The sequence below is a fragment of the Chiloscyllium plagiosum genome, unplaced genomic scaffold (genome assembly GCF_037043375.1).
Source record: "Chiloscyllium plagiosum isolate Xiang-an unplaced genomic scaffold, Cpla_swu_hap1 HiC_scaffold_12, whole genome shotgun sequence".
NCBI lineage: Eukaryota > Metazoa > Chordata > Chondrichthyes > Orectolobiformes > Hemiscylliidae > Chiloscyllium > Chiloscyllium plagiosum.
This window is the reverse complement of record NW_028270150.1, coordinates 2,189,018-2,213,356: the sequence shown is the minus strand read 5'-3', so window position 1 is coordinate 2,213,356 and position 24,339 is coordinate 2,189,018. Positions and strand designations below refer to the sequence as shown.

General features: G+C 43.6%; 1 protein-coding gene across 3 annotated transcripts in view; it reads right to left on the bottom strand.

Annotated features, from left to right (window-relative positions):
• LOC122555449 (ubiquitin-associated and SH3 domain-containing protein A-like) overlaps nt 1-24,339 on the bottom strand; it is a 237,518-nt gene that overhangs the window by 18,312 nt on the left and 194,867 nt on the right. For 2 of the 3 annotated variants that reach the window (XM_087992423.1, XM_087992424.1), the window contains 2 exons: nt 17,791-17,894; nt 16,711-16,817 (listed from right to left, as the gene is read on the bottom strand). In XM_087992423.1, coding sequence (XP_087848549.1) covers nt 16,711-16,817; nt 17,791-17,894 — 211 coding nt within the window. Of the gene's footprint in view, nt 1-3,690; nt 4,093-16,710; nt 16,818-17,790; nt 17,895-24,339 lie in introns of all 3 variants that reach the window. The other variant, XR_015758771.1, reaches the window with a different exon arrangement.

The window sequence follows — 24,339 nt, the reverse complement described above, 5'->3', positions numbered from 1 at the left end:
AAGTGGAAAAGTGTTGTGGTGGAAACACAGGAATAGGAGGAGATCCTGATGCCTCACCAGTCTGACCCACAATTGAATCTCATCTTGTCTCAGATCTGTTAATGCTTTAGGTTCACAAAAATCATCACTTTTAGTTTCAAAATTAACAACTGATCAATTGTTGTTTACGAAGAGAGTTCCAAACCTGATCACCCTTCCTGTGCAGAAATATTGCCTAATCTCCAGGTTGTATCCCCGAGTCCTAGATTCTCCATCAAAAATAGATTATTTGTACCTACCCCATCTGTTTGAACATAAGAACCTTAGGAATAGGAGCAGGAGTAGGCTATCTGGCCCGTTGAGCCAGCTGTGCCATTCAATAAGATCATGGCTGATTTGTTCATGGGCTCACCTCCACTTACAGAACTTACTCACCATAACCCTAATTCCCTTACTGTTCAAACTTCTGTCAATCTCTGCATTAGAATTATTCAATGAGACAGCCTTAACTGCTTCACTGGGCAGGGAATTCCACAAATTCACAATCATTTGGGTGAAGAAGTTTCCCCTCAACTCAGTCCGAAATCTGTCCCCTGTTATTTTGAGGCTATGCTCCCTAATTCTAGTTTCACCTGCCAGTGGAAACAATCTTCTGCTTCTATCTGTTTCTATAAGATTCTATATTATATATAGATTCTATTTTATATGTTTCTATAAGATTCCCCCCATCCTTCTAAATTCTAGTGAGTATAGTCCTAGTCTACTCAATCTCTCCTTGTAAGTCAACCCCCTCAACTCCAGAATTAACCTGGTGAACCTCCTCTGCACCTCCTCTGCACATCCTTCCTCAAGTAAGGAGACCAAAACTGTACACAATACTCCAGATGTGGCCTCAGCAGCACCCTATATAGCTGCAGCATGATCTCCCTGTTCTTAAACTCATCTCTAGCAATGAAGGACAGTATTCCATTTGCTGCCTTAATTAACCACTGTAGATGCAAACCAGTTTTTTGTGATTCATGAACAAGGACACCCATGTTCCCTGCACAACAGCATGCTGCAATTTATCACCATTTAAATAATAGTCAAAAAGTGTGGTGCTGGAAAAGAACAGCTAGTCAGGCAGCATCCGAGGACCAGGAGAGTCAATGTTTCGAGCATAAGCCCTTCATAATTGCTAATAAAGAGCTTATGTTCGAAATGTCAATTCTCCTGCTCCTCAGATGCTGCCTGTCCGGCCGTGCATTTCCAGCACCACACTTTTTGAATCTGATCTCCAGCATCTGCAGTCCTCTCTTTCTACCACTTAAATATTAGTCCATTTTGCTGTCATTCCTAACCTTACATTTAACAGCATTATACTCCATTTGCCATAACCTTGCCCACTCAATTAACCCATCTGTATCCCTCTGCAGACTTTCCGTTTTGTCTGCACTCTTTGCTTTTCCACTCATCTCAATATCATCTGCAAACTTTGACACACTACACTTGGTCCCTGACTCTAAATCATCCATGTGAATTGCAGTCCCAACACTGATCCCTGAGGCACACCACTAGCCACTGATTGCCAACCAGAAAAACACCCATTTATCCCCACTTTTTGCTTTCTGTTAGTTAACCAACCTTTTATCCACACTAATATGTTACGCATAACTCTGTGCATCTTTATCTTACGCAGCAGCCTTTTATGTGGCACCTTGTCAAATGCCTTCTGGAAATCCAGATACACCACCAGATACATCCAGTTCATTGTCCATAAGACCATATGACATAGGAGTGGGAGTAAGGCCATTCAGCCCATCAAGTCCATTCTGCCATTTAATCATGGCTGATGGGCATTTCAACTCCACTTAACTGCATTCTCCCTCTATTCCTTAATTCCTTGCGAGATCAAGAATTTATCAATCTCTGCCTTGAAGACATTTAACATTGTGGCCTCCACTGCGCTCCATGGCAATGAATTCCACAGGCCCACCACTCTCTGGCTGAAGAAATGTCTCCTCATTTCCGTTCTAAATTGAGCCCCTCTAATTCTAAGGCTGTGCCCACGGGTCCTACTCTCCCCGCCTAACGGAAACAACTTCACAGCGTCCACCCTTTCTAAGCCATGCATTACCTTGTAAGTTTCTATTAGGTCTCCTCTCAACCTTCTAAACTCTAATGAATACAATCCCAGAATCCTGAGCTGTCCATCGTATGTTAGACCTACCATTCCAGGGATATCCGTGTGAATCTCCGCTAGACACGCTCCAGTGCCAGTATGTCCTTCCTGAGGTGTGGGGCCCAAAACTGGACACAGTACTCCAAATGGGGCCTAACTACAGCTTTATAAAGTCTCAAAAGCACATCGCTGTTTTTACATTCCAACCCTCTTGAGATAAATGACAACATTACATTCGCTTTCTTAATCACGGACTCAACCTGCAAATTAACTTTTAAAGACTCCTGGACTAGAATCCCAGATCCCTTTGTACTTTGGCTTTATGAATTTTCTCACTGTTTAAGAGAGTAGCCATGCCTGTATTCGATTTTCCGAAGTGCAAGACCTCGCATTTGCTCACGTTGAATTTCATCAGCCATTTCCTGGACCACTCTCCTAAACTGTCTAAATCTTTCTGCAGCCTCCCCACCTCCTCAGTGCTACCTGTCTGTCCATCTAACTTCATATCATTGGCGAACTTCGCTAGAATGCCCCCAGTCCCTTCATCCAGATCATTAATATATAATGTGAACAGCTGCGGCCCCAACACTGAACCCTGCGGGACACCGCTTGTCACTGGCTGCCATTCCGAAAAAGAACCTTTTATCCCAACTCTCTGCTTTCTGTCAGACAGGCAAAAGTGAGGACTTCCTGATGAAGGGCTTTTGCCCGAAACATCAATTTTCCTCCTCTTCGGATGCTGCCTGACCACTCTCATCTAAACTTCTGTCAGACAGCCAATCCTCAATCCATGCCAGTAGCTCACCTCAAACACCATGGGCCCTCACTTTACTCAGCAGCCTCCCGTGAGGCACCTTATCAAAGGCCTTTTGGAAATCTAGATAGATAACATCTATTTGGTTTCCCTGGTCTAACCTACTTGTTATCTCTTCAAAGATTCTAACAGGTTTGTCAGGCATGACCTCCCTTTACTAAATCCATGCTGACTTGTTCTAATCCGACCCTGCACTTCTAAGAGTTGAGAAATCTCTTAGTTAACAATGAATTCGAGAATTTTACCATCAACCGAGGTTAGGCTAATCGTCCTATAATTTTCCATCTTTTGTTTTGATTCTTTCTTGAACAAGGGGGTTACAACAGCGATCTTCCAATCACCTGGGACTTCCCCTGACTCCAGTAATTTTGAAAGATTACAACCAACGCGCCCGCTATATCTTCAGCCACCTCCCTCAGAGCTCTAGGATGTAGCCCATCCAGGCCAGGAGATTTATCAATCTTTAGACCTTTCAGCTTTTCTAGCGCTTTTTCTCTTTTGTAATGGCTGCCATACTCAACTCTGTCCCCTGACTCTCCTTAATTGTTGGGATATTACTCCTGTGTTCCATTGTGAAGACTGACACAAAGTACTTAAGTTCTTCAACTATTTCCTTATCTCCCAGCACTAGCCTTCCTGCATCAATTTGGAGTGGCCCAATGTCTACTTTTGCTTCTCATTTGTTTCTTATGTTTTGAAAGATTACTATCATTTCTAATATTACTGGCTCACCTACCTTCATATTTGATCCTCTCCTTCCTTATTTCTCCCTTTGTTATCCTCTGTTTGTTTTTGTAGTCTTCCCAATCTTCTGATTTCCCAGTGCTCTTGGCCACTTTATAGGCTCTCTCTTTTTCTTTGATACATTTCCTGGCTTCCTTTGTCAGCCATAGCTGTCTCATCACTGCCCACATGGTGTGTTGCCTGCCCGGTGCCAGGGTGCAGGACATCTCTGACCGGCTTGAAAGGATAGTGGAGCGGGAGGGAGAGGATCCAGTTGTTGTGGTCCACGTTGGCACTAACACCATAGGCAAAGCTAGGGTGGAGAACCTGTTTGGGGATTATCAAGCACTAGGAAGGAAATTGAAGACCAGATCTTCGAGGGTCATAATCTCCAGATTACTGCCCGAGTCACGTGCTAATTGGCATAGGGATAAGAAAATTAGGGAAGTAAACACAGCTGGCTCATCCTGTCCACGACCCTTTCTCTCATCTGTACAGGGAGCAAGAATCTCATACCTGTTGGACAAGGTCAAGGATTGAGGCTCCTCCCCTCCTGAACTCAGGATCCCCCTACCTGCCTCACTTACAGTCACACCCTGTTGTCCCTGATCATTAACTGGGTTTGAATTACTTAGTCTGCCAGGTGTGACTGCCTCCTGAAACAAGGCGACTAGGTTAACACCCCACCTCCCAGTTGTGCCACAGTGTTTGAAGCTCAGATTCCAGATCATCAACGCTAATCAGGAATTCTTCCAGCAACCAATACTTGCTGTAGATGTGGTCACTGCCGTTCACAATGGGATCAGCCAGCTCCCACATCATACAGCCACACCACGTCACCTATCCAGCCATCTCTAATTATTTAATTAATTTATACAAATTTATGAGTTAAATAATTTCTAGTACTTCTCTATGGTCTTATTCAACTAACCAACTAACAGTAAACTTTTAATCAATCACATGATACACAAGAAATATCAATTGACATGTGTAGTGTCTCGGGATTCAGCCGCTATCCACCATGTTCACAATGTCCTCAAAGAATTCCAGTAAATGAGTTAAGCATGATCTGCTTTGCATGAGCCCCACATGTTGCATTTGTTTGATGGGACAATTTCTATACAGAAGGCTTGCTATTTCTTCCTTGATTATAGATTCAAGCATTTTCTCCATGACCGAAGTTCAGCTAACGGGCCTACAGTCACCCACCTTTTACCTAGTTCCTTTTTTAAACAGTAGTGTCACTTTTGCTATTTTTCAATCTGCCAGAACCGCTCCAGAGTTCAGAATATTTTGGTAAATTACCACGAGAGCGTTTGCTATTTTCCCCGCCATCTCTTTTAGTACCCTGGGATGCATTCCATCAAGGCCTGGAGACTTACCTACCTTTAGCCCCATTAGCTTACCCACCACTACCTCTTTAGTGATAATGATCATTTCTAGGTCCTCACCTGCTATTGCCTCATTGTCATCAATTATTGACATGTTGTTTGTGTCTTCCACTCTGAGGGCTGACACAAAATACCCGTTCAACACCTTGGCTATTTCTTAATTTGTCATTATTAAATCCTCCTTCTCATCCTCTAATGCACCAATGTTTATCTTAGCCACACTTTGTCATTTTATATATTTATAGAAATGTTGCTGTCTGTCTTTATATTCTGACCTAGTTTACTCTCACAATCCAATTTGTCTTTCTTTGTGCCTTAATTCGTACCTTTCTGTTCACCTTTAAAGATCTCCCAATCCCCTTGTTTGCCCTAATCTTTGCCACTTCATATGCATTAGCTTTCTATTTGATCCCCTCCTTTACTAACTTAGTTATCAATGGCCAATTATTTGTTTTCCTACAGTCCTTCCTTTTCACTGGGATATACTTTTGCTGAGCACTGTGAAAAATCATTTTGGAAATCCTCCATTGTTCCATAATTGTCCCACCAAAGAGTCTTTACTCTCAGTGTCCCTTCAGCAAATCCCCCTGCACACCCCCATTCAACTGTAGATTCCTTTGTTTAAGAACAAGATACTGGAATTAGATTTTATCTTCTCACCCTCCATCTGTATTTTAAATTCTGCCGTACTGTGATTGCTCCTTCTGAGAGGATCCCTAATTATAAGATAATTGATTATTGCCATCTCATTACACAGGACCAGATCTCAGATAGCTTCCTTCCTCGTGGGTTTCATTACTTACTGTTGGAGGAAACTATCGCGGAAACATTCTACAAACTCCTCCTTCAAGGCTGCCTCGATCAATTTGGTTTGACCAATCAATATGTGGATTGAAATCCCCCATCATAATTGCCATATCACTTTTACAAGCATTAATTAATTATTGCCCATCCCACCATCATGTTATTTGAAGGCCTATAGACTGTCAGAGACATTTTTCCCCTTACTACATTGATTCAACCTTTTTCTCCATAGAACTTATATGTCATTTCTCACTAACACCCTGATGCCATCCTTAAATATCAGAGCTATACCGCCTCACTTTCCCTCCTGAATGGGCTGATACCCTGGGATACATAGCTACCCAGTTGTAACCATCCCGCACTGTAATGGCCACTAAATGATATCCATTCGCAATGATTTGTGCAATCAACTCATTTACTTTGTTTCGAATGCTGCAAACCCTAACGCCAATTTTTATACCTTCTTTTTGACTCTTAATACCTCCACCAGAAGAAACTGTTTTCAAACATTCTCACTTTCTCTGTTGTTATTGTTGGCATTTATTTTGAGAAGGCTTGAATATAAAAGCAGGGATGTCCTTCTGAGGCTCTCTCAGGCTCTGGTCAGACCACATTTGGAGTATTGTGCCCAGTTCTGGGCCCCATATCTCAGGAAGGATGTACTGGCCCTGGAGCAGGTCCAGAGGAGGTTCATGAGAATGGTTCCAGGAATGAAAAGCTTATGAGGAACATATGAGGAACGTTTGAGGACTCTGGGTCTATACTTGATGGAGTTTAGAAGGATGAGGGGGGACCTAATTGAAACATACAGAATACTGAATGGCCTGGACAGAGTGGATGTTGGGAAAATGTTTCCATTGGTAGCAGAGACTAGGACCTGAGGGCAGCCTTCAAATAGTGGGAAGACCTTTTAAAATGGAAATAAGGAGAAACATTTTCAGGCAGAGAGTGGAGCAGATGTGATGGACTGAGTGGTCTAATTTATGCTCCTATGTTTTATTGTCTTACCTGCTTTCCACTCATCAGAGTGCCCCACTGCTCAGCTGCTTCTTGCGTTTTATTTACTACCTTGATTTTCTTTTTCCTTGAGCCCTCACCCACTCCAGCGAACTCAGAGCCTGTCCTTGGGTTCCCAGCCCAATGCTAAACTAGTTTAAAGTCCATCCAACAGAGCTAGCAAAACTACCTGCAAAAATATTATGTAACACCAGGTTATAGTCCAACAGGTTTATTTGGAAGCACTAGCTTTTGGAGCACTGCTCCTCCATCAGGTGATTGTGGAGAATAAGATCATGATCACAGCATTTATAGCCAAAAGAGTCCAGTGTCATGGAGATCTGATACAGGAAACAATCTTAGAATGTGTGAACATGATCTTAACCACCACAACCACCTGATGAAGGAGCGGGGCTCCAAAAGTTAGTGCTACCAAACAAACCTGTTGGGAAGTACAGACTGGGAGCAATTGTTCCACAGAAAGGGCACAGCAGACATGTGGAGACTATTTAAGGAGCAGTTGTTGTGAGTGATGCACGAATTTGTTCCTCTGAGACAGGTAAGAAGGGGCAAGATTAAGGAGCCTTGGATGACGAGAACAGAGGAGCTTCTCGTCAAAAGGAAGAAGGCAGCTTACGTAAGGTGGTGGAAGCAAGGATCTAGCACAGCTTTAGAGGATTACAGGCTTGCTAGAAAGGAGCTCAGAAATGGACTGAGGAGAGCCTGGAGGGGGCACGAGAAAGGCTTGGCAGGAAGGATTAGGGAGAACCCAAAGGCATTTTACTCATATGTGAGGAATAGGAAAATGATCAGGGAGAAGGTTGGGCGGGTCAGGGATAGCGGAGGGAACTTGTGTGTGGAGTCTGAGCAGATAGAGGAAGCCCTCAATGAGTTTTTTGCTTCAGTTTTCACGAAGGAAAGGGACCTTGTTGTGAATGAGAACTTTGAGGAGCTGGGATACAAGCTTGAACAGATCAAGATTGATGAAGTTGATGTGCTGGAAATTTTGGCGAACATTAAGATTGATAAGTCCTCAGGGCCAGACCAGATTTATCCCAGGCTGCTCTGGGAAGTGAGAAAGGAGGTTGCTAAACCGCTGGTGAAGACCTTTGCCTCCTCACTCTCCACGGGATTGGAAGGAGGTGAATGTTGTTCTTTTTTTCAAGAAAGGCAATAGGGAAATCCCTGGGAATTACAGACCAGTCAGTCTTGGGTCTGTGGTCAGCATGGTTTTGGAAAGAATTCTGAGGGATAGGATTTATGACTATTTGGCAAAGCATAGCGTGATTAAAGGCAGTCAGCATGGCTTTGTGAGGGGCAGGTCATGCCTCACAAATCTTATTGAGTTCTTTGAGGAGGTGACGAGACAGATCGCTGAAGGTCGAGCAGTGGATGTGGTGTTTCTGGGCTTCAGCAAGGCATTTGATATGGTTCCCCATCGTAGGCTCATTCATAAAGTCAGGAGGCATGGGATACAGGGAGATTTGGCTAATTGGATTCAGAATTGTATGGCTGACAGAAGGCAGAGAGTGGTTGTAGATGGAAAGTATTCTGCCTGGAGGTCAGTGGTGAGTGGTGTCCCGCAGGGCTCTGTTCTTGGGCCTCTGCTCTTTGTAGTTTTTATAAATGACTTGGATGAGGAGGTTGAGGGGTAGGTTAGTAAATTTACCAATGACAGAAAGGATGGAGGTGCCATCGATAATATAGAGGGCTATTGCAGACTGCAGCGCGACATTGACAGGATACAGAGCTGGGCTGAGAAATGGCAGATGGAGTTCAACCTGGATAAATGTGAAGTGATGCATTTTGGAAGGTTGAACTCGAATGCTGAATATAGGATTAAAGACAGGATTCTTGGCAGAGTGGAGGAACAGAGGGATCTTGGCGTTCAAGTATATAGATCACTCAAAGTTGTCACCCAAGTGGATAGGGTTGTTAAGAAAGCATATGGTGTTTTGGCTTTCATTAACAGGGGGATTGAGTTTCTGAGCCACAAGGTTTTGCTGCAGTTCTACAAGTCCCAGGTAAGATCACACTTGGAATATTGTGTCCAGTTCTGGTCGCCCTACTATAGGAAAGATACGGAGGCTTTGGAGAGGGTGCAAAGAAGGTTTACCAGGATGCTGCCTGGACTGGAGGGCTTGGCTTATGAAGAGAGGTTGACTAAGCTCGGACTTTTCTCTCTGGAGAGAAGGATGAAAAGAGGTGAGCTGATCGAGGTGTAGAAGGTAATGAGAGGCATGGATAGAGTCAATAGCCAGAGACGTTTCCCCAGGGCAGGATTGACTGGCATGATGGGTCATTGTTTTAATGTGTAGGAGGAAGGTATAAAGGAGACGTCAGAGATAGGTTCTTTATGCAGAGAGTTGTGAATACATGGAATGCGTTGCCAGTGGTGGTTGTGGAAGCAGAGTTATTGGGGACATTTAAGCGACTGCTGGACTTGCACATGGACAGCAGTGAATTGAGGGGAGTATAGGTTAGGTTATTTTATTTTAGATTAGGATTAACCCTCAGCACAACATCATGGGCCGAAGGGCCTGTTCTGTGCTGTACTTTTCTATGTTCTAATTCATCCCAGTGACACTGAAGGAATGGTGATGTATTTCCAAGTCCAGGTGGTGAGTGGCTTGGAGGGGTATTTGCATATAGTTCCCATGTATCTGCTGTGGCTGGGAAAGCACAGCAGGTCAGGCAGCATCTGAGGAGCAGGAGAATTGACGTTTCGGACATAAGCCTTTCATCAGGAATGCCCGAAATATATCATTGCACTCCTGAATTGTGCCTGACAGATGGTGGATTCAGGAGGTGACTTATTCACTGCAGGAATCTTAGGTCTTGTAGCCACTGTATTTATATGGTTCATTCAATTTCTGGTCAGTGGCCACCATGAAGATGTTGATAGTGGGGCATTTGGTGATGATAATCTTTTGGAACATGAAGGAGAGGCGATGGCCTAGTTGTATTATGGCAAGATTGTTAATCCAGAGTCCCAGCTAAATTCCTGGGGACCTGGGTTCGAATACTGCCACAGAAGATGGTGGAATTTGAATTCAATAAATATCTAGAACAAAGATACTGATGATGACCATAAATCGATTGTCGATAGTCAGGAAAAGGCCATCTGTGTCACTAATGTCCTTTAGGGAAGGAAACTTCCATCCTTACCTGGTCTGACCCTCATGTGACTCCAGATGGACAGCAATGTAGTTGACTCTGAACTTAGGGATGGGCAATAAATGCTGGCCTAGCCAGTGATGCCCTTGTGAATGGATTTAAAAAAAAGATGCTAGATTTCTCTTGTTAAAAGAGGTTCATTAGCTGGCAATTGCGTGGTGCATCTATTACTTGGCAATAGTCTGTCCAAACTTGGATAAAATAAATGAGGCGTACAGTCATCAGCGGACAATCCCAATTTTGACTTTATGATGGAGGGAAGGTCAATGATGAAACACTTGAAGATGGCTGAGCCCAGGACACCATCCTGAGGAACTACTCCAGATGTTGTGGAGCCGCAACCATTTTCCGATGGGCCAGGAATTACTCCAAAGTAAAATCAGATCTTTTATTTTGATTCCCATTGACTCCACTTTTGCTAGAGCTCCTTGATGCCACAGCCAGTCAAATGTGACCTTGATGTCTAGGGCTGTCACAATAACCACAGCTTTGGAACTCAGCTTTTTCATCTATATTTTGAAAGAAGGCTGTAATGGGCCTTTGGACCAGGGGTAAGCCATAGGGTACAGGTCTCTGGCACAGAGTCTGTCCCTGTTGCTCAGAAGGGAAGGGGGGAGAGGAGTAGAGAATTAGTCATTGGGGACTCCATAGTTAGGGGAACAGACAGAAGATTCTGTGGGAACGAAAGAGACTCGGGGCTGCTGTGTTGCCTCCCAGGTGCCAGGGTCTGTGATGTCTCAGATCATGTTTTCAGGATTCTTAAGGGGGAGGGGGAGCAGCTCCAGGTCGTGGTCCACATAGGCAACAATGCAAGGGATGTAAGGAAGAAATTGATCGAGCTAGGGTAGAAGCTTAGAGCTAGAACAAACAGAGTTGTTATCTCAGGTTTGTTGCCTGTGCGACGTGCTTGTCAGGCAAGGAATAGGGAGAGAGAGGAGTTGAACAAGTGCTACAGAGATGGTGCAGGAGGGAGGGTTTTGGATACCTGGAAAACTGAGGCTCTTTCTGGATAGGTGGGACTGCTACAAACAGGATGGTCTTCACCTGAACCAGAGGGGTACCAATACCCTGGGAGGGGGGGATGTGTGGAAATTTGCCAATGCTCTTCTGGAGGGGGGTTAAACTAATTCAGCAGGGTGATGGGAACCTGAATTGTAGCTCCAGTGTTCAGGAGGTTGAGAGTAGTGAGGTCATCAATCAGGTTTCAAGGTCGCAGGAGTGTACCGGCAAGCAAGAAGTTGGTTTGAAGTGTGTCTATTTCAACGCCAGGAGCATCTGAAATAAAGTGGGTGAACTTGCAGCATGGGTTGGTACCTGGGACTTTGATGCTGTGGCCATTTCAGAGACATGGCTAGAGCAGGGACAGGAATAGTTGTTGCAGGTTCCGGGATTGAGATATTTCAGTAAGAACAGGTAAGGTGGTAAAAGAGGGGGAGGTGTGGCATTGTTAGTCAAGGTCAGTATTATAGTGGCAGAAAGGATGTTTGATGGGGACTAGTCTACTGAAGTAGTATGGGCTGAGGTTAGAAACAGGAAAGGAGAGGTCACCCTGTTAGTAGTTTTCTATAGGCCTCCAAATAGTTCCAGAGATGTAGAGGAAAGGATAGCAAAGATAATTCTGGAAAGGAGCGAGAGTAACAGGGTAGTTGTTCTGGGGGACTTGAACTTTGGGATGGGATTGAGGTAAACAAGGAGGAGGTGCTAGCAATTCTGGAAAGTTTGGAGTGGATGAGATTTATCCTCAGATTCTCTGGGAAACCAGGGAGGAGATTGCAGAAACTTTGTCTTTGATCTTTATGTCGTCATTGTCTACAGGAATAGTACCAGATGACTGGAGGTAGCAAATGTGGTTCCCCTGTTCATGAAGGGGAGTTGAGACAACCCTGGTAATTATAGACCAATGAGCCTTACTTCGGTTGTGGATAAAATGTTGGAAAAAGTTATAAGAGGTAGGATTTATAATCATCTAGAAAAGAATAAGTTGATTAGGGATAGTCAACACGGTTTTGTGAAGGGTAGGTTGTGCTTCATAAACCTTATTGAGTTCTTTGAGAAGGTGACCAAACAGGTGGATGAGGGTAAAGCGGTTGATGTGGTGTATATGGATTTCAGTAAGGTGTTTAATAAGGTTCCCCACAGTAGGCTATTGCATAAAGTACAGAGGCATGGGATTGAGGGTGATTTAGATCAAACATTGGCTTGCTGAAAGAAGACAGAAGGTGGTGGTTGATGGGAAATGTTCATCTTGGAGTTCAGTTACCAGTCGTGTATCGCAAGGATCTGTTATGGGGCCACTGCTGTTGGTCATTTTTATAAATGAGCTGGATGAGGGCGTAGAAGGATGGGTTAGAAAATTTGCCGGATGACGCTAAGGTCGGTGGAATTGTGGATAGTGCAGAAGAATGTTGCAGGTTACAGAGGGACATAGATAAGCTGCAGAGCTGGGCTAAGAGGTGGCAAATGGAGTTTAATGTGGAAATGAGTGAGGTGATTCACTTTGGAAGGAGCAACACGAATACAGAGTATTTTACTGGGCTTTTGGTAAGATTCTTGGTAGTGTAGATGAGCAGAGAGATCTTGGTGTCCAGGTACATAGATCCTTGAAAGTTTGCCACTGTTAAGAAGGCATACGGTGTGTTAGTTTTTATTGGTAAAGGGATTGAGTTTCGGAGCCACGAGGTCATGCTTCAGCTGTACAAAACTCTGATATGGCAACACTTAGAGTATTGTGAACAGTTCTGGTCACTGCATTATAGGAAGGATGTTGAAGCTTTGGAAAGGGTGCAGAGGAGATTTACTAGTATGTTGCCTGGTTTGAAGGGAAGGTCTAAGAGAAAAGGCTGAGGGACTTGAGGTTGTTTTCATTAGAGAGAAGAAGGTTGAGAGGTGACTTAATTGAGACATAACATAATCAGAGGGTTAGATAGGGTGGACAGGGAGAGCCTTTTTCCTTGGATGGTAATGACTAGCATGAGAGGACATAGCTTTAAATTGAGGGGTGATAGATATCGGACAGATGTCAGAGGTAGGTTCTTTCCTCAGTAGTGGAATACTAGGGGTGTGGAACGCACTGTCTGCAACAGTAGTAGACTCGCCAACTTTAAGGGGATTTAAATGGTCATTGGATAAACATATGGATGAACATGGAATAGTGTAGGTTATATAGGCTTCAGATTGGTTCCACAGGTCGGTGCGACATTGAGAGCTGAAGTATGTTCTATATAGTCAAATGTGTAATCCTCACCAACCAATGAATTTCCAGGTTACACAGAACAATATAGTAGAAGAACAGAGCCTTTGACGCACAAACTTTTGCTGAACATGACACCAAATTAAACTAATCCCTTCTGCCTGCCCATCGTCAATATCCATCCATTCCTTGCATATTCATGTGCTTATCTAAGCCTCCCTTAAATGCCCCTAACGTATCTGACTCTACCACCACCCTTGGCATCGCATTCCAGACTCCTACCATACACTGTGTAATGAAGAAAAACTTGCCCCTCACATCTCTTTTGAACTTTCCCCCTCTCTCCTTAAATGCGTGCCCCTAGTATTAGGCATTTCAAGTCTAGGAAAAGATTCTGACCGTCAACCCTGTTCAGGCATCTCATAATTTTATAGACATCTACCAAGTCTCCCCTCAGCCTCTGTCACTCCAGAGAAAACAACCTGTGGTTTTCTAGCCTCTCCTTATAGCTCATACCCTCTAATCCAGGCAGCATCCTGGGAAACCTCTTCTGCCCTCTCTCCAAAACCTCCACACCTTTCCTGTAATGTGGTGACCAGAATTGAACTCAATACTCTACGTATGATGTAATCAAAGTCTTATAAAGCTGCAAAATGATAATCTGACTTTGTGCTCAATTCCTTGACCACCGAAGGTAAGCATGCCCATACCTCTTCTTTCCCACCCTATCTACTTGCGTGGCCACTTTCAGGGGGCTGTGGACTTGGACCCCAAGATCCCTCTGTACATCAATGCTGTTCAGGGTCCTGCCATTAACTGTATACTTTCCCTTAACATTTGATCTCTCAAAGTGCAGCATCTCACACTTATCTGGGTTAAACTCCACCTGCCATTTCTCCACCCATCTACAACTGATTTATATCCTGCTGAATCCTTCGACAACCTTCTACACTAACCACAACTCCACTGACCTTTGTGTCTTCTGGAAACTTGTTAACCCGCTCACCTCCATTTTCATCCAAGTTGTTTATATCTCACGAACAGCAGAGATCACAGTATGGATCCCTGTGGTACACCATTAGTCACCGAGCTCCAGCCTGAAAAACACCCTTCCACCAAAACCCTCTGCCTTCTATGGGCAAGCCGATTCTGAATCCATGTGGCCAAGTCACTGTGGATCCCATACATCTTAGTCTTCTGGATGAGCCTACCATGAGGGACCTTGTCGAAAACTATTTAGACAACATCCACTGCTCTACCCTCATCGATCACCTTTGTTGCCTCCTCGAATAATTCACTCAGGTTAGTAAGACATGACCTGCCCTGCACAAAACCATGCTGACTGTTCCCAATTAGGCCATGCTTTTCCAAATGTGCATAAATTCTATCCCTAAACATTCTAGATTAGATTAGATTAGATTAGATTAGATTAGATTACTTACAGTGTGGAAACAGGCCCTTCGGCCCAACAAGTCCACACCGACCCGCCGAAGCGCAACCCACCCATACCCCTACCTTTACCCCTTTAACCTAACACTACGGGCAATTTAGCATGGCCAATTCACCTGACCCGCACATCTTTGGACTGTGGGAGGAAACCGGAGCACCCAGAGGAAACCCACGCAGACACGGGGAGAATGTGCAAACTCCACACAGTCAGTCGCCTGAGTCGGGAATTGAACCCGGGTCTACAGGCGCTGTGAGGCAGCAGTGCTAACCACTGGGCCACCGTGCCGCCCACTATTCTCTCCAATTGCTTCCCAACTATGGATGTGAGACTCACCCATGTATGGTTTCCTGGATTATCCCTATTTCTCCTCTTGAACAGAAGAACAACATTAGCTACTCACCCGTCCTCCAGGGCCTCTCCTGTGGCTAATGAGGATACAATGATCTTACTCAAGGCCCCAGCAATCTCCTCTCGTCTCTCTCAGGAACCTGGGGTAGATACCATCAGGCCCTGGCTGCTTTATCCACCTAAATGCTCTTTAAGGGACCCGACACCACTTCTTTCTGCATTTGAAAATGCCCTAGCATATTAGCCTGCTCCACACAAATCTCACAGGCCTCCATATCCTTCTTCTGGGTGAATACTGATGCAAAGTACTTATTTAGGATCTCACCCACATCCTCTGCTCTAAGCATAAGTTCCCTTCTACCTCCTCTCCAGTTATCTTCTTGTATTTAATGTATACATAGAATGACCTGGGGATTCTCTTTCACCCTGTTTAACAAGGTCATTTCATGGCACCTTCTTGCACTCCTAATTCCCTGCTTGAGTGATGGTAATCTATTGCTCTGGGGCCCTGATTCTGAACTTCACCTTATCCTGTTAGAAAACCTTGCAGGCTCTGAGCCCAAAGAGAAGCAAAGAAAAGTACCACTCCCTTCACCCCCACCACCCCCCAACCCCACCCTGGCCCCACTGCACTATTTTCTCTCATTGCCAAACTATAGACTCACTCATGCTGTGTCTGACTCTGAATGGGTTCTCCCTGTCCTGACTGTGTGAAGCTTACTTATCCTGTCCACCTTCTCTTGTCATTTCAATCCTGCCACCACACTGCAAACCCTCCCCTCTTTCACTTACTTTCAAACCAACATGCCCATTCTAAAAGATGAGAGACTTAACAAACAATTCAGGTCTTTTTCAATATATAATTTTAGTTACATCACACTGTAAACTTTTGCTATAAATTCTGTATCTTACAATCTGATCCTCCACAACCACCTGAAGGAGCAGTGCTCCGAAAGCTAGTGCTTCCAATTAAACCTGTTGGACTATAACCTGGTGTTGTGTGATATTGAACTTTGTACATCCCATTCCAACACCGGCATCTCCAAATCATGACCACCTTTTCTTCTTCACCATCCTTCCTTTAAAAGGGGGGACAAAGCTTTTCATGGTGCCTCAGTACTCATGACAATAAATTCAATTCAATTCACCCTTTATCCTCCTTGCCACTTTCTCTCCCTCCTTCACCCTGTCTTTACTTTCCCCCCCCATCCAGTATCACCTCCCTTATCCCCACTTATCTGCTTGCATCACATCCAACCTCACCCTCTCTACTGCAGCTTCACATCTGTTCTGCCTCCCCACGTCAATCATCCCCAATCATTCCATCTCTCTTGGCCCCTCCAACTACCTTACCTCCCCGACCTGCTCCACTACCCTTTCCCTCACACTCCAAACACATCCATCTCTGCTCTTCCCTCCGCTCACTTCTCTTCCCTGTGTCCTACATTTCTCTTCCATTCTATCCTCCTCCCCTCTTCCCCTTCCACTTCATCCTCTCATCCCTCCCCTGCCACACAACCACAAACCTATTCCCTCACCTCCCTGGTCTTGAGTAGTTCCACCTTCAGCAACCATCACAGTTGGTTTCACCAGAATACCCAATGTAAATGTGTGTGAGGGCAGGGGTCCCAACAGCAGTTTAGTCCTCCCTCTGTATTTCTATTTAAAGCATCTTACCTTTCGAACCATTTGGACAAATTCCTTGGAGTCCTTTGGAGGTAGCCCCAGCAAAGGGCGGGTGCAGCAATCCAGGGTTGAAGCATGAGCCACCAGCAGAATATTTCCTGAAATATTCCAGAAGGAACCATACAGCTCTTTAGAAAAATGGTTTTTGGAGTTTATTTTCATCATTTCAAAGAGAAGGGTACCATCTTGAACAGATGTTTAGATTAAAGTGGTGCTGGAGGAGCACAGCAGTTCAGGCAGCATCCAAGCAGCAGGAAAATTGACGATTCGGGCAAAAGCCCTTCATCAGGAATACAGGCAGAGAGCCTGAAGGGTGGAGAGATAAAAATCTTGAACAGATGTAAGGGCCAAGCAGAACATAGTATCCACAGGAAATGGATGCCTTGATCAATTTAAACTGTTGTCAAATTAAGTAGGTAGTTATTGGTTGTTTGAAAGTTACAGAATTGGATGAGAGAATAGCTTGGTAATATGTAGCTTTGTGAGGACAATAACAGATGGTGGACCTTGTTTTGAGGCCCTCAATTATAGCAAGACAAGATAGCAAGACAACGGGTTTCCCTTAAACAGCTGACTATCACAGTGCTTCTCATACACGTTCTCACATTCATTACTTGAACCATTTTTACTGATATTAGTCCTTCAAATGATGACAGGGTGAGTGAGGCTCAGGGTACATTTTCTGCTGCTGTGTCTGGCCGGGTAAGATGATCAGAGATGATGCCAAGCATCGCAAGAATGGCCCAAGGCTAATTACTGCCAGAATAGGAAAAAGTATCGATCATTAACTTGGTCCAAACTTACCCCACATTAATTGTGAGAATGTAATGTAAGATTAATGCCTGTTTAGTGTCATTGTGGGTCAACACACAGCATAGGAATTGCAGTGGATCAAGAAAGCAGCACACCATCACATTCTCAAGGGCAACTAGGGACGCCCCACAAATGAGTAAAAACAAATTTACATATGATAGATTATATATTGATTTGCGAGGGATCTGATGTAATGTCCTTAAACAATGAACATTTTAATGAGCTATGAATCCGTTAGTTCATAGCTGCTGCTCTTACCTTCATCCCTGTTGCCTATAATTGCTTTCATTACCGAAGAACATCGATCAAAGTAGTCTTCATATGTTTCTGATGGAACCAGATTGCAGACAGGAATATGGACACTATCAAAAAGCACAAGGATTTATATTTTTTATAAAATTAGTCATAAATATTTCCCAATTGTTCTTGGTGTAGGTCTTGTTGCAACAGGCTGTACCATGGATGGTTGCTTGGCTTTAATAGAACAACAAAACAATGATGTTTGCACATTACACAATCCCCTTCCCACAAAACCTCAAGCCAGAAGATTGGTGCAGCCCCAAATTCCAAACAATGTAGAAAACACTTCATTTGTGTGTTGTGTATAATTATCAGTTTAAAACAATCGTATACCATTTTTCTCTGTGTCAGCAAATCAGAAATAGCTTTTTGACACCTCCCAGTTCCACAGGAATGTCGGATTGTTACTCCTGACTGGAGATGTGTAGATTTGGTAAATATCTTGGATTGCCTTGGGAAGGTGTGTCCTGAATACAAGAATTTTCATTCCAGTTAGTAGTTGGGGCATACCTACAGATCCCTGAATGCAGCAGGGTAGGTGAATAAGATGTTTAAGAAGGCATATGGAATATTTACCTCTATTAGCCAGAGGCAGAGAATGCAAGAACAAGGAAGTTAAACTAAAATTGTATAAAATGCACATAATAGGAAGGAAGCAGGTAAAGGGGAGTTGACCAAGCTGCTGCCTGGGCTGGAGAGTCTGTGCTACAAGGAAAGATTGGATAGGCTGGGGTTGTTTTCCTTGGAGGTGCAAAGGTTGGGAGGGGACCTGTTGGAGGTGTTTGTGAGATTGTGAAGGGAATAGATAGGTGGATGGGAAGGCACTTTGTCCATTAGTGGAAGGGCCACTAACCAGGGGCCAGAGAACGAAGGTGAGATGAGAGTTGAGGAGAATTGTTTTCACTCAAGATGATGATTGGAGTCTGGAACTCTGCCTGAAAGGATGGTTGAGTCAACAACTCTTGTAACCTTTAAACATTACTTAGAAATTCACTTACATTGCATTGCCTCCAGGACCACAGGCCTCGAGCTGGGAAATGGATTTGGTGCAGTCAGATCTTTGTTGACTGGCATAGATATGATGGGCTGAATGGCCTTCTGTTGGGCTCAGGAAGCAGTTGAGGCAGCTGCAGGGATTGCTGAGTACAATGGGGCTGGTTGCCACATTTAATGTTTAATTTTATTTAATATTTGTCACTCTAGTCCTCACCCCTCACAACTCCTCATCCCACACTCATTAGGCCAAGAAGAGCATGCAACACCATCTCTTGGCCTCTTCGTGGTCTTGGTCCTCATGCCACGCCACAAATCACTGCCCTTTGTCTTTACACCTTTCGTGCTAATCCAATCATATCTATCCTGAGCAGATCTCAGTTCCAAAAGTCTTTTACAAATTTCACTAGATATGAAAAAGTGATCTTTTGAACAACTTGCAGGATGACTATGTACTTGAATTGATCTTTTCCATTTTGGTGATGCTGTTACTCCTAAAGAGCCAGAATCTAGACTGAAGAGGGCATGTGAGGGCACAACAATTCTTTGGAGTGAATTCCTTCTGTACATGAGAGTTCAGTAAAGTTCCTGCTTTATGTGTGTTCTTCATACTGGCATAGATATGATGGGCTGAATGGCCTTCTGTAATGCTCAGGAAATAGTTCAGAGGCACCTGCAGGGACTGCTGAGTAACAAGTTGCTGGTTGCCTCATTGGGGTGGCAGGGTGGCTCAGTGGTTAGCACTGCTGCCTCACAGCACCAGGGACCTGGGTTCGATTCCAGCCTCGGGCAACAGTCTGTGTGGAGTTTGCGCATTCTCCCTGGGTAGGTTTCCTCCCACAATCTAAACATGTGCAGGTTAGGTGAATTGGCCGTGCTAAACTGCCCATAGTGTTCAAGGATGTGTCATTTAGGTACATTATTCAGGGGTAAATGTAGAGGAATAGGGTAGGGGAATGGGTCTGGATGGGTTACTCGTTGGAGGGTGGGTGTGGACTTGTTGAGCCAAATGGCCTCTTTCCACACTGTAGGGATTCTATGATCCTATGATACTGATGTGAAAGACTCAGAACATGGATCTGCACAAATATTAATCATTTATCCCAAGGTTCCTTTGCCAGATATCTCAGTCCCCATTCTACTGCCTTTTCTAGGCCATAATGAAATAAGGTGCAGAAGGACCTGACTTTTGTGTCTTGGGCAGCTCATGTATATATGTGCAAGTATACATAGCAAGCTTTCACTTTGTGTGTATTTTTACAAACCAATTCTTCCTCAATATCGATGTGTTATTTGCTTCACTATTTCTTTTTGGAAAACCAATATGCCATATCTGCAAGTTCTTCTTTATCTGCCTTGCTTTTTACTTACTCAAAATATTTGTATAACTTAATGAAACACAATGTTCCTTTCAGAAAGCCATATTGACCTTGCTTGAGCACATTGTGATTTTTGAAGTATCCTGCTATCACCTCTTTACAATAGACATGTTAACTAATTACCTGATAGATTCAGGCTTTCTACCTCACATTTCTTGAAAAACTGAATTAAATTTATTATTATCCAACCCCCTGCAGCTCTTCCAGAATCTCAAGGAGTTTGGAAGATTATAATCAATCCCCTAGAATCTCTGCAGCCACTTTCTTGAAGATGCAGGACATTGGGTCCTGGGAACTTCTCACAACTTCTAACTAATAGTTATCCTAGCTCTTTTCCCCCTAGTGATGGCAACTGTTTGAAGTTCCTGCATCTTGATTATCTCTTGATTTTCCCTTGGCTTTGAGAAGTTATCAAAGTCAAAGCGAAGGCAACCCAAGAAAAGCACAAGCAAGAACAGCAAAAGCTTTCGTTACTTTATTCCGATGTAACAATTTGTAGATCTTGCTATCTGTGTTTACATCACTAGCTAGTTTTATGTCATATTGCCTCTTCTTTTATAATCATTTTTACTGGTTCTTAAAATCTATCACTAATCCTTGCAGATTTGTAGAGTTTTCTTACAATCTGATAGAACATAGAACAACACAGCACAAGAACAAACCCTTCAACCTATCGTGAATATGCCAACCATGATGCCATTCTAAAATAATTGCAAATGGTCCGTATGCCCTGATCCCCTGTCTATTCACGAATCTGTCCAAAAGCCTCCTAAACATTGCTATTGCATTTGCTTCTGCTACTTTGCCCGGCAGCATGTACCAGGCACTTTCCATTCTGTGTGAAAAGCTTACCTCACACATTTCCTGTAAACTTTCCCCATCTCACCTTAAACTTATGCTCCCTATTTGACATTTTTACCGGGCAAAAAAGATTCTGTTTATCCACTTTATCCATGTCTCTCATAATTTTACATACTTTTGTTGGGTTGCCCCTCAGCCTCTGACATTCTCATGAAAACAACCCATGTTTATCCAACTTCTCCATTTGGCTAATACATCCTGGTAAACCTCTTCTGTAGCCCCTCCGAAGTCTCTGCATCTTTCCAATAGCATGGCAACTGGAACTGCACATAATACTCCAAAGGTGGCCTAACTAAAGTTTTACACAGTTGTAACATGGCCTGTCAACCTTTATACTCAATGCCTTGACTGATGAAGGCAAGCATGCCTTTTGCCTTCTTTACCCACTTGTGTAGACTCTTTCAGGGTATTATGGATTTGGACCCCCAAGATCCCTCGGCATATCAATGCTCCTAAGGGACTTGCCGTTTTACTGTATGCTTTCCTCTTTATTTTACATCCCAAAATCCATCACCTCATACTTGTCCGATTAAACTCCATTTGCCATTTATCCAACTAACTTTCCAACTAAACTATATCTTACTATATTCTTTGAGAAATTTCCTCACTATCCACAGCTCCACCAATTTTCATCTGCAGACTTACTAATCAGACCACCTCCATTTGCATCCAAATCATACATACATATTACAAACAACAGATGTGCTAGCACTGATCCTTGCAGAACACCATTAGTCACAGATCTCCTGTCAGAAAAGCACCGCTCCATAACTACCTTCTGTTTTCGATGACCAAGCCAATTTTGCATCAATCTTGCCACTCGCTAAGCGACTTAATCTTCTGGACCACCCTAGCATGAGGGTCCTTGTTAAATGCTTTCATAAAGACAACATCCACAACCCTACCCTCATCAATCATCTTCCTCAAAAAACTTGTGAGAGAGGACCATCTGCACAAAACCATGCAAACTATCCCTAATACATTCATTCTTCTCCAAATGGGAGTAAATCCTGTCCCTAATGACCTTCTTCAATAATTTCCCTCATCTGTCTATAGTTTCCTAGATTATCCCTGTTGCTGTTCTTAAACATACTTTTCTTGACTTCTTTATTCAACCACAGATAATACAGCCTGCTCAAGAGTTTGTCTTTCACCTGATATACTTAACATGGCTTGGAGGACTTATGCTTTGAAGGATTGTGGAAAAAAACCATTTATGTTAGGCTTTGTGGTGACATCTGGAGAGCTTTCTTTACAAAAGGTCATTGAAAGATCACTGTGAACATGCAATTTTTTTTTTTAGAAAGGCTTCCTGTAAATCAGGCTACATGATAAGTGTTTGCTTTTCTGCACATATTGCTCAGGCTGTTCTAAACAGTTAGTGTCATGGAGTCATACAGTACAGAAACAGACCCTTCGGTCTGACCGATCCATGCTGACCATGTTCCCAAACTAAAGTAGTTCCACCTGCTTGTATTTGGCCCATATCCCACCAAACATTTCTTATTCATGAACTTATCTCAATGTCTTTTAAATGTTCTTTCTGTACCAGCATCCTCCACTTCCTTTGAAAGTTCATTCCACAAACGAACTACTCTATGTAACAAAGAAAATTTGCCCCTCATATCTTTTTTAAATCTTTCTCCACTCATCTTAAAAATATGCCCCCAATCTTGAAATCCCCCACCCTAAGGCCATTCATCGTATCTATACCCCTCATGATTTTATAAAACTCTATAAAGTCACCCCTCAACCTCCTATGCTGCAGTGAAAGAAGCCCCAATCTATCCAGCCTCTCCTTACGACAATGGATGGAGAGTTGCTTATTTTATCTCACTCAAACTTCAACGTGTGATGAAATCTGCATTTTCGATAGCCAGGCCAATTTTGAAGAACCATTCAAAAGAGCATATATCTCAGATGCACTGTAGTGTCTGTGTGGGATCATTGACCACATGATTAGGAATAGAGAAGTCAGTGAAACTTCTGTAAGAAATCAAACAATTACCAGAACACATAGTCTGCAGTGGAAAAGGAGACTTTGGGATTGTAATTGGCTCATGAAGACTATGTCTGAAAGACGCTGCCTAAGGACCCTTGATGGATTTCTTCAGTGCATCTTGTAGATCGTACACACTGCTGCTTCTGAGCCTTAGTGTTGCAAGGAGTGGATGTTTGTAGATGTAATGCCAGTCAAATGTGCTATTTTGTCCTGGATGGTGTCAAACTTCATGAGTATTGTTGGATTTTGTTAAGTGCTGTTGAAAGAACCTTGGTGAATTTCTATAGTGCATCTTGTTCACAGTATACACTGCTACTACTGAGCATTGATAGTGGAGGGAATGGATGTGGTGCCAGTCAGACAGGCTGTTTTGTCATGGATCGTGTCAAGCTGCTTGAGGGTTGTTGGAGGTGTATTCATCCAAGCAAGTGGAGATATTCCATCGCACACCTGACTTGTGCCTTGTAGGTGATGGACAAGCTTTGGGGAGTCAGGAGGGGAGTTACCTGCCACAGTATTCGCAGCTTCTGATCTGCTCTTGTAGCCACTGTGTTTATGTGGTGAGACCAGTGAGTTTCTGATCAATACCTTCCCTGAGGATGTTGATGGTGAGGGATTCAGTGATGGGAACACGATTGAATGTCAGGGGGTTGTGGTTAGATTGTCTCTTTTTCCTTTTAGAGTATAGAAGACTGAGGGGAATCTTACAGAAGTGTATAAGATTATGAGAAGCATGGCTAGGATGAACGCAGTCAGTCTTTTTCCCAGAGTTTGGGAATCGAGTACTTGAGGGCATCAATTTAAGTTTAGAGGGGAAAGAATAAAAGGGAACCTGAGGGGCAACTTTTTTAACTTATTGGGTGGTACGCATATGGAATGAGCTGCCAGTGGAAGTGGAAGTGGTTGATGTGGGAACATTAACAATATTTAAAAGGCATTTGGACAAATACATGGATAGGAAAGGTTTAGAAGGATATGGGCCAACTGCAGGGAAATGGGGTTAGTGTGGATGGACATTTTGGTCGGCATGGACCAGTTTGGGTCAAAGGGCCTGTCTCCATGCTGTGGGGCTCTATGACTCTAATTGGAAATGATCATAGCCTGGTATTTGTCTGGCACACTTGTCCTATCTGCCTATCTCCTTTTCCACCTATCCACTCCACCCTCTCCTCCCTGACCTATCACCTTCAACCCCTCCCTCACTCACCCATTGTACTCTATGCTACTTTCTCCCCACCCCCACCCTCCTCTAGCTTATTTCTCCACCCTTCA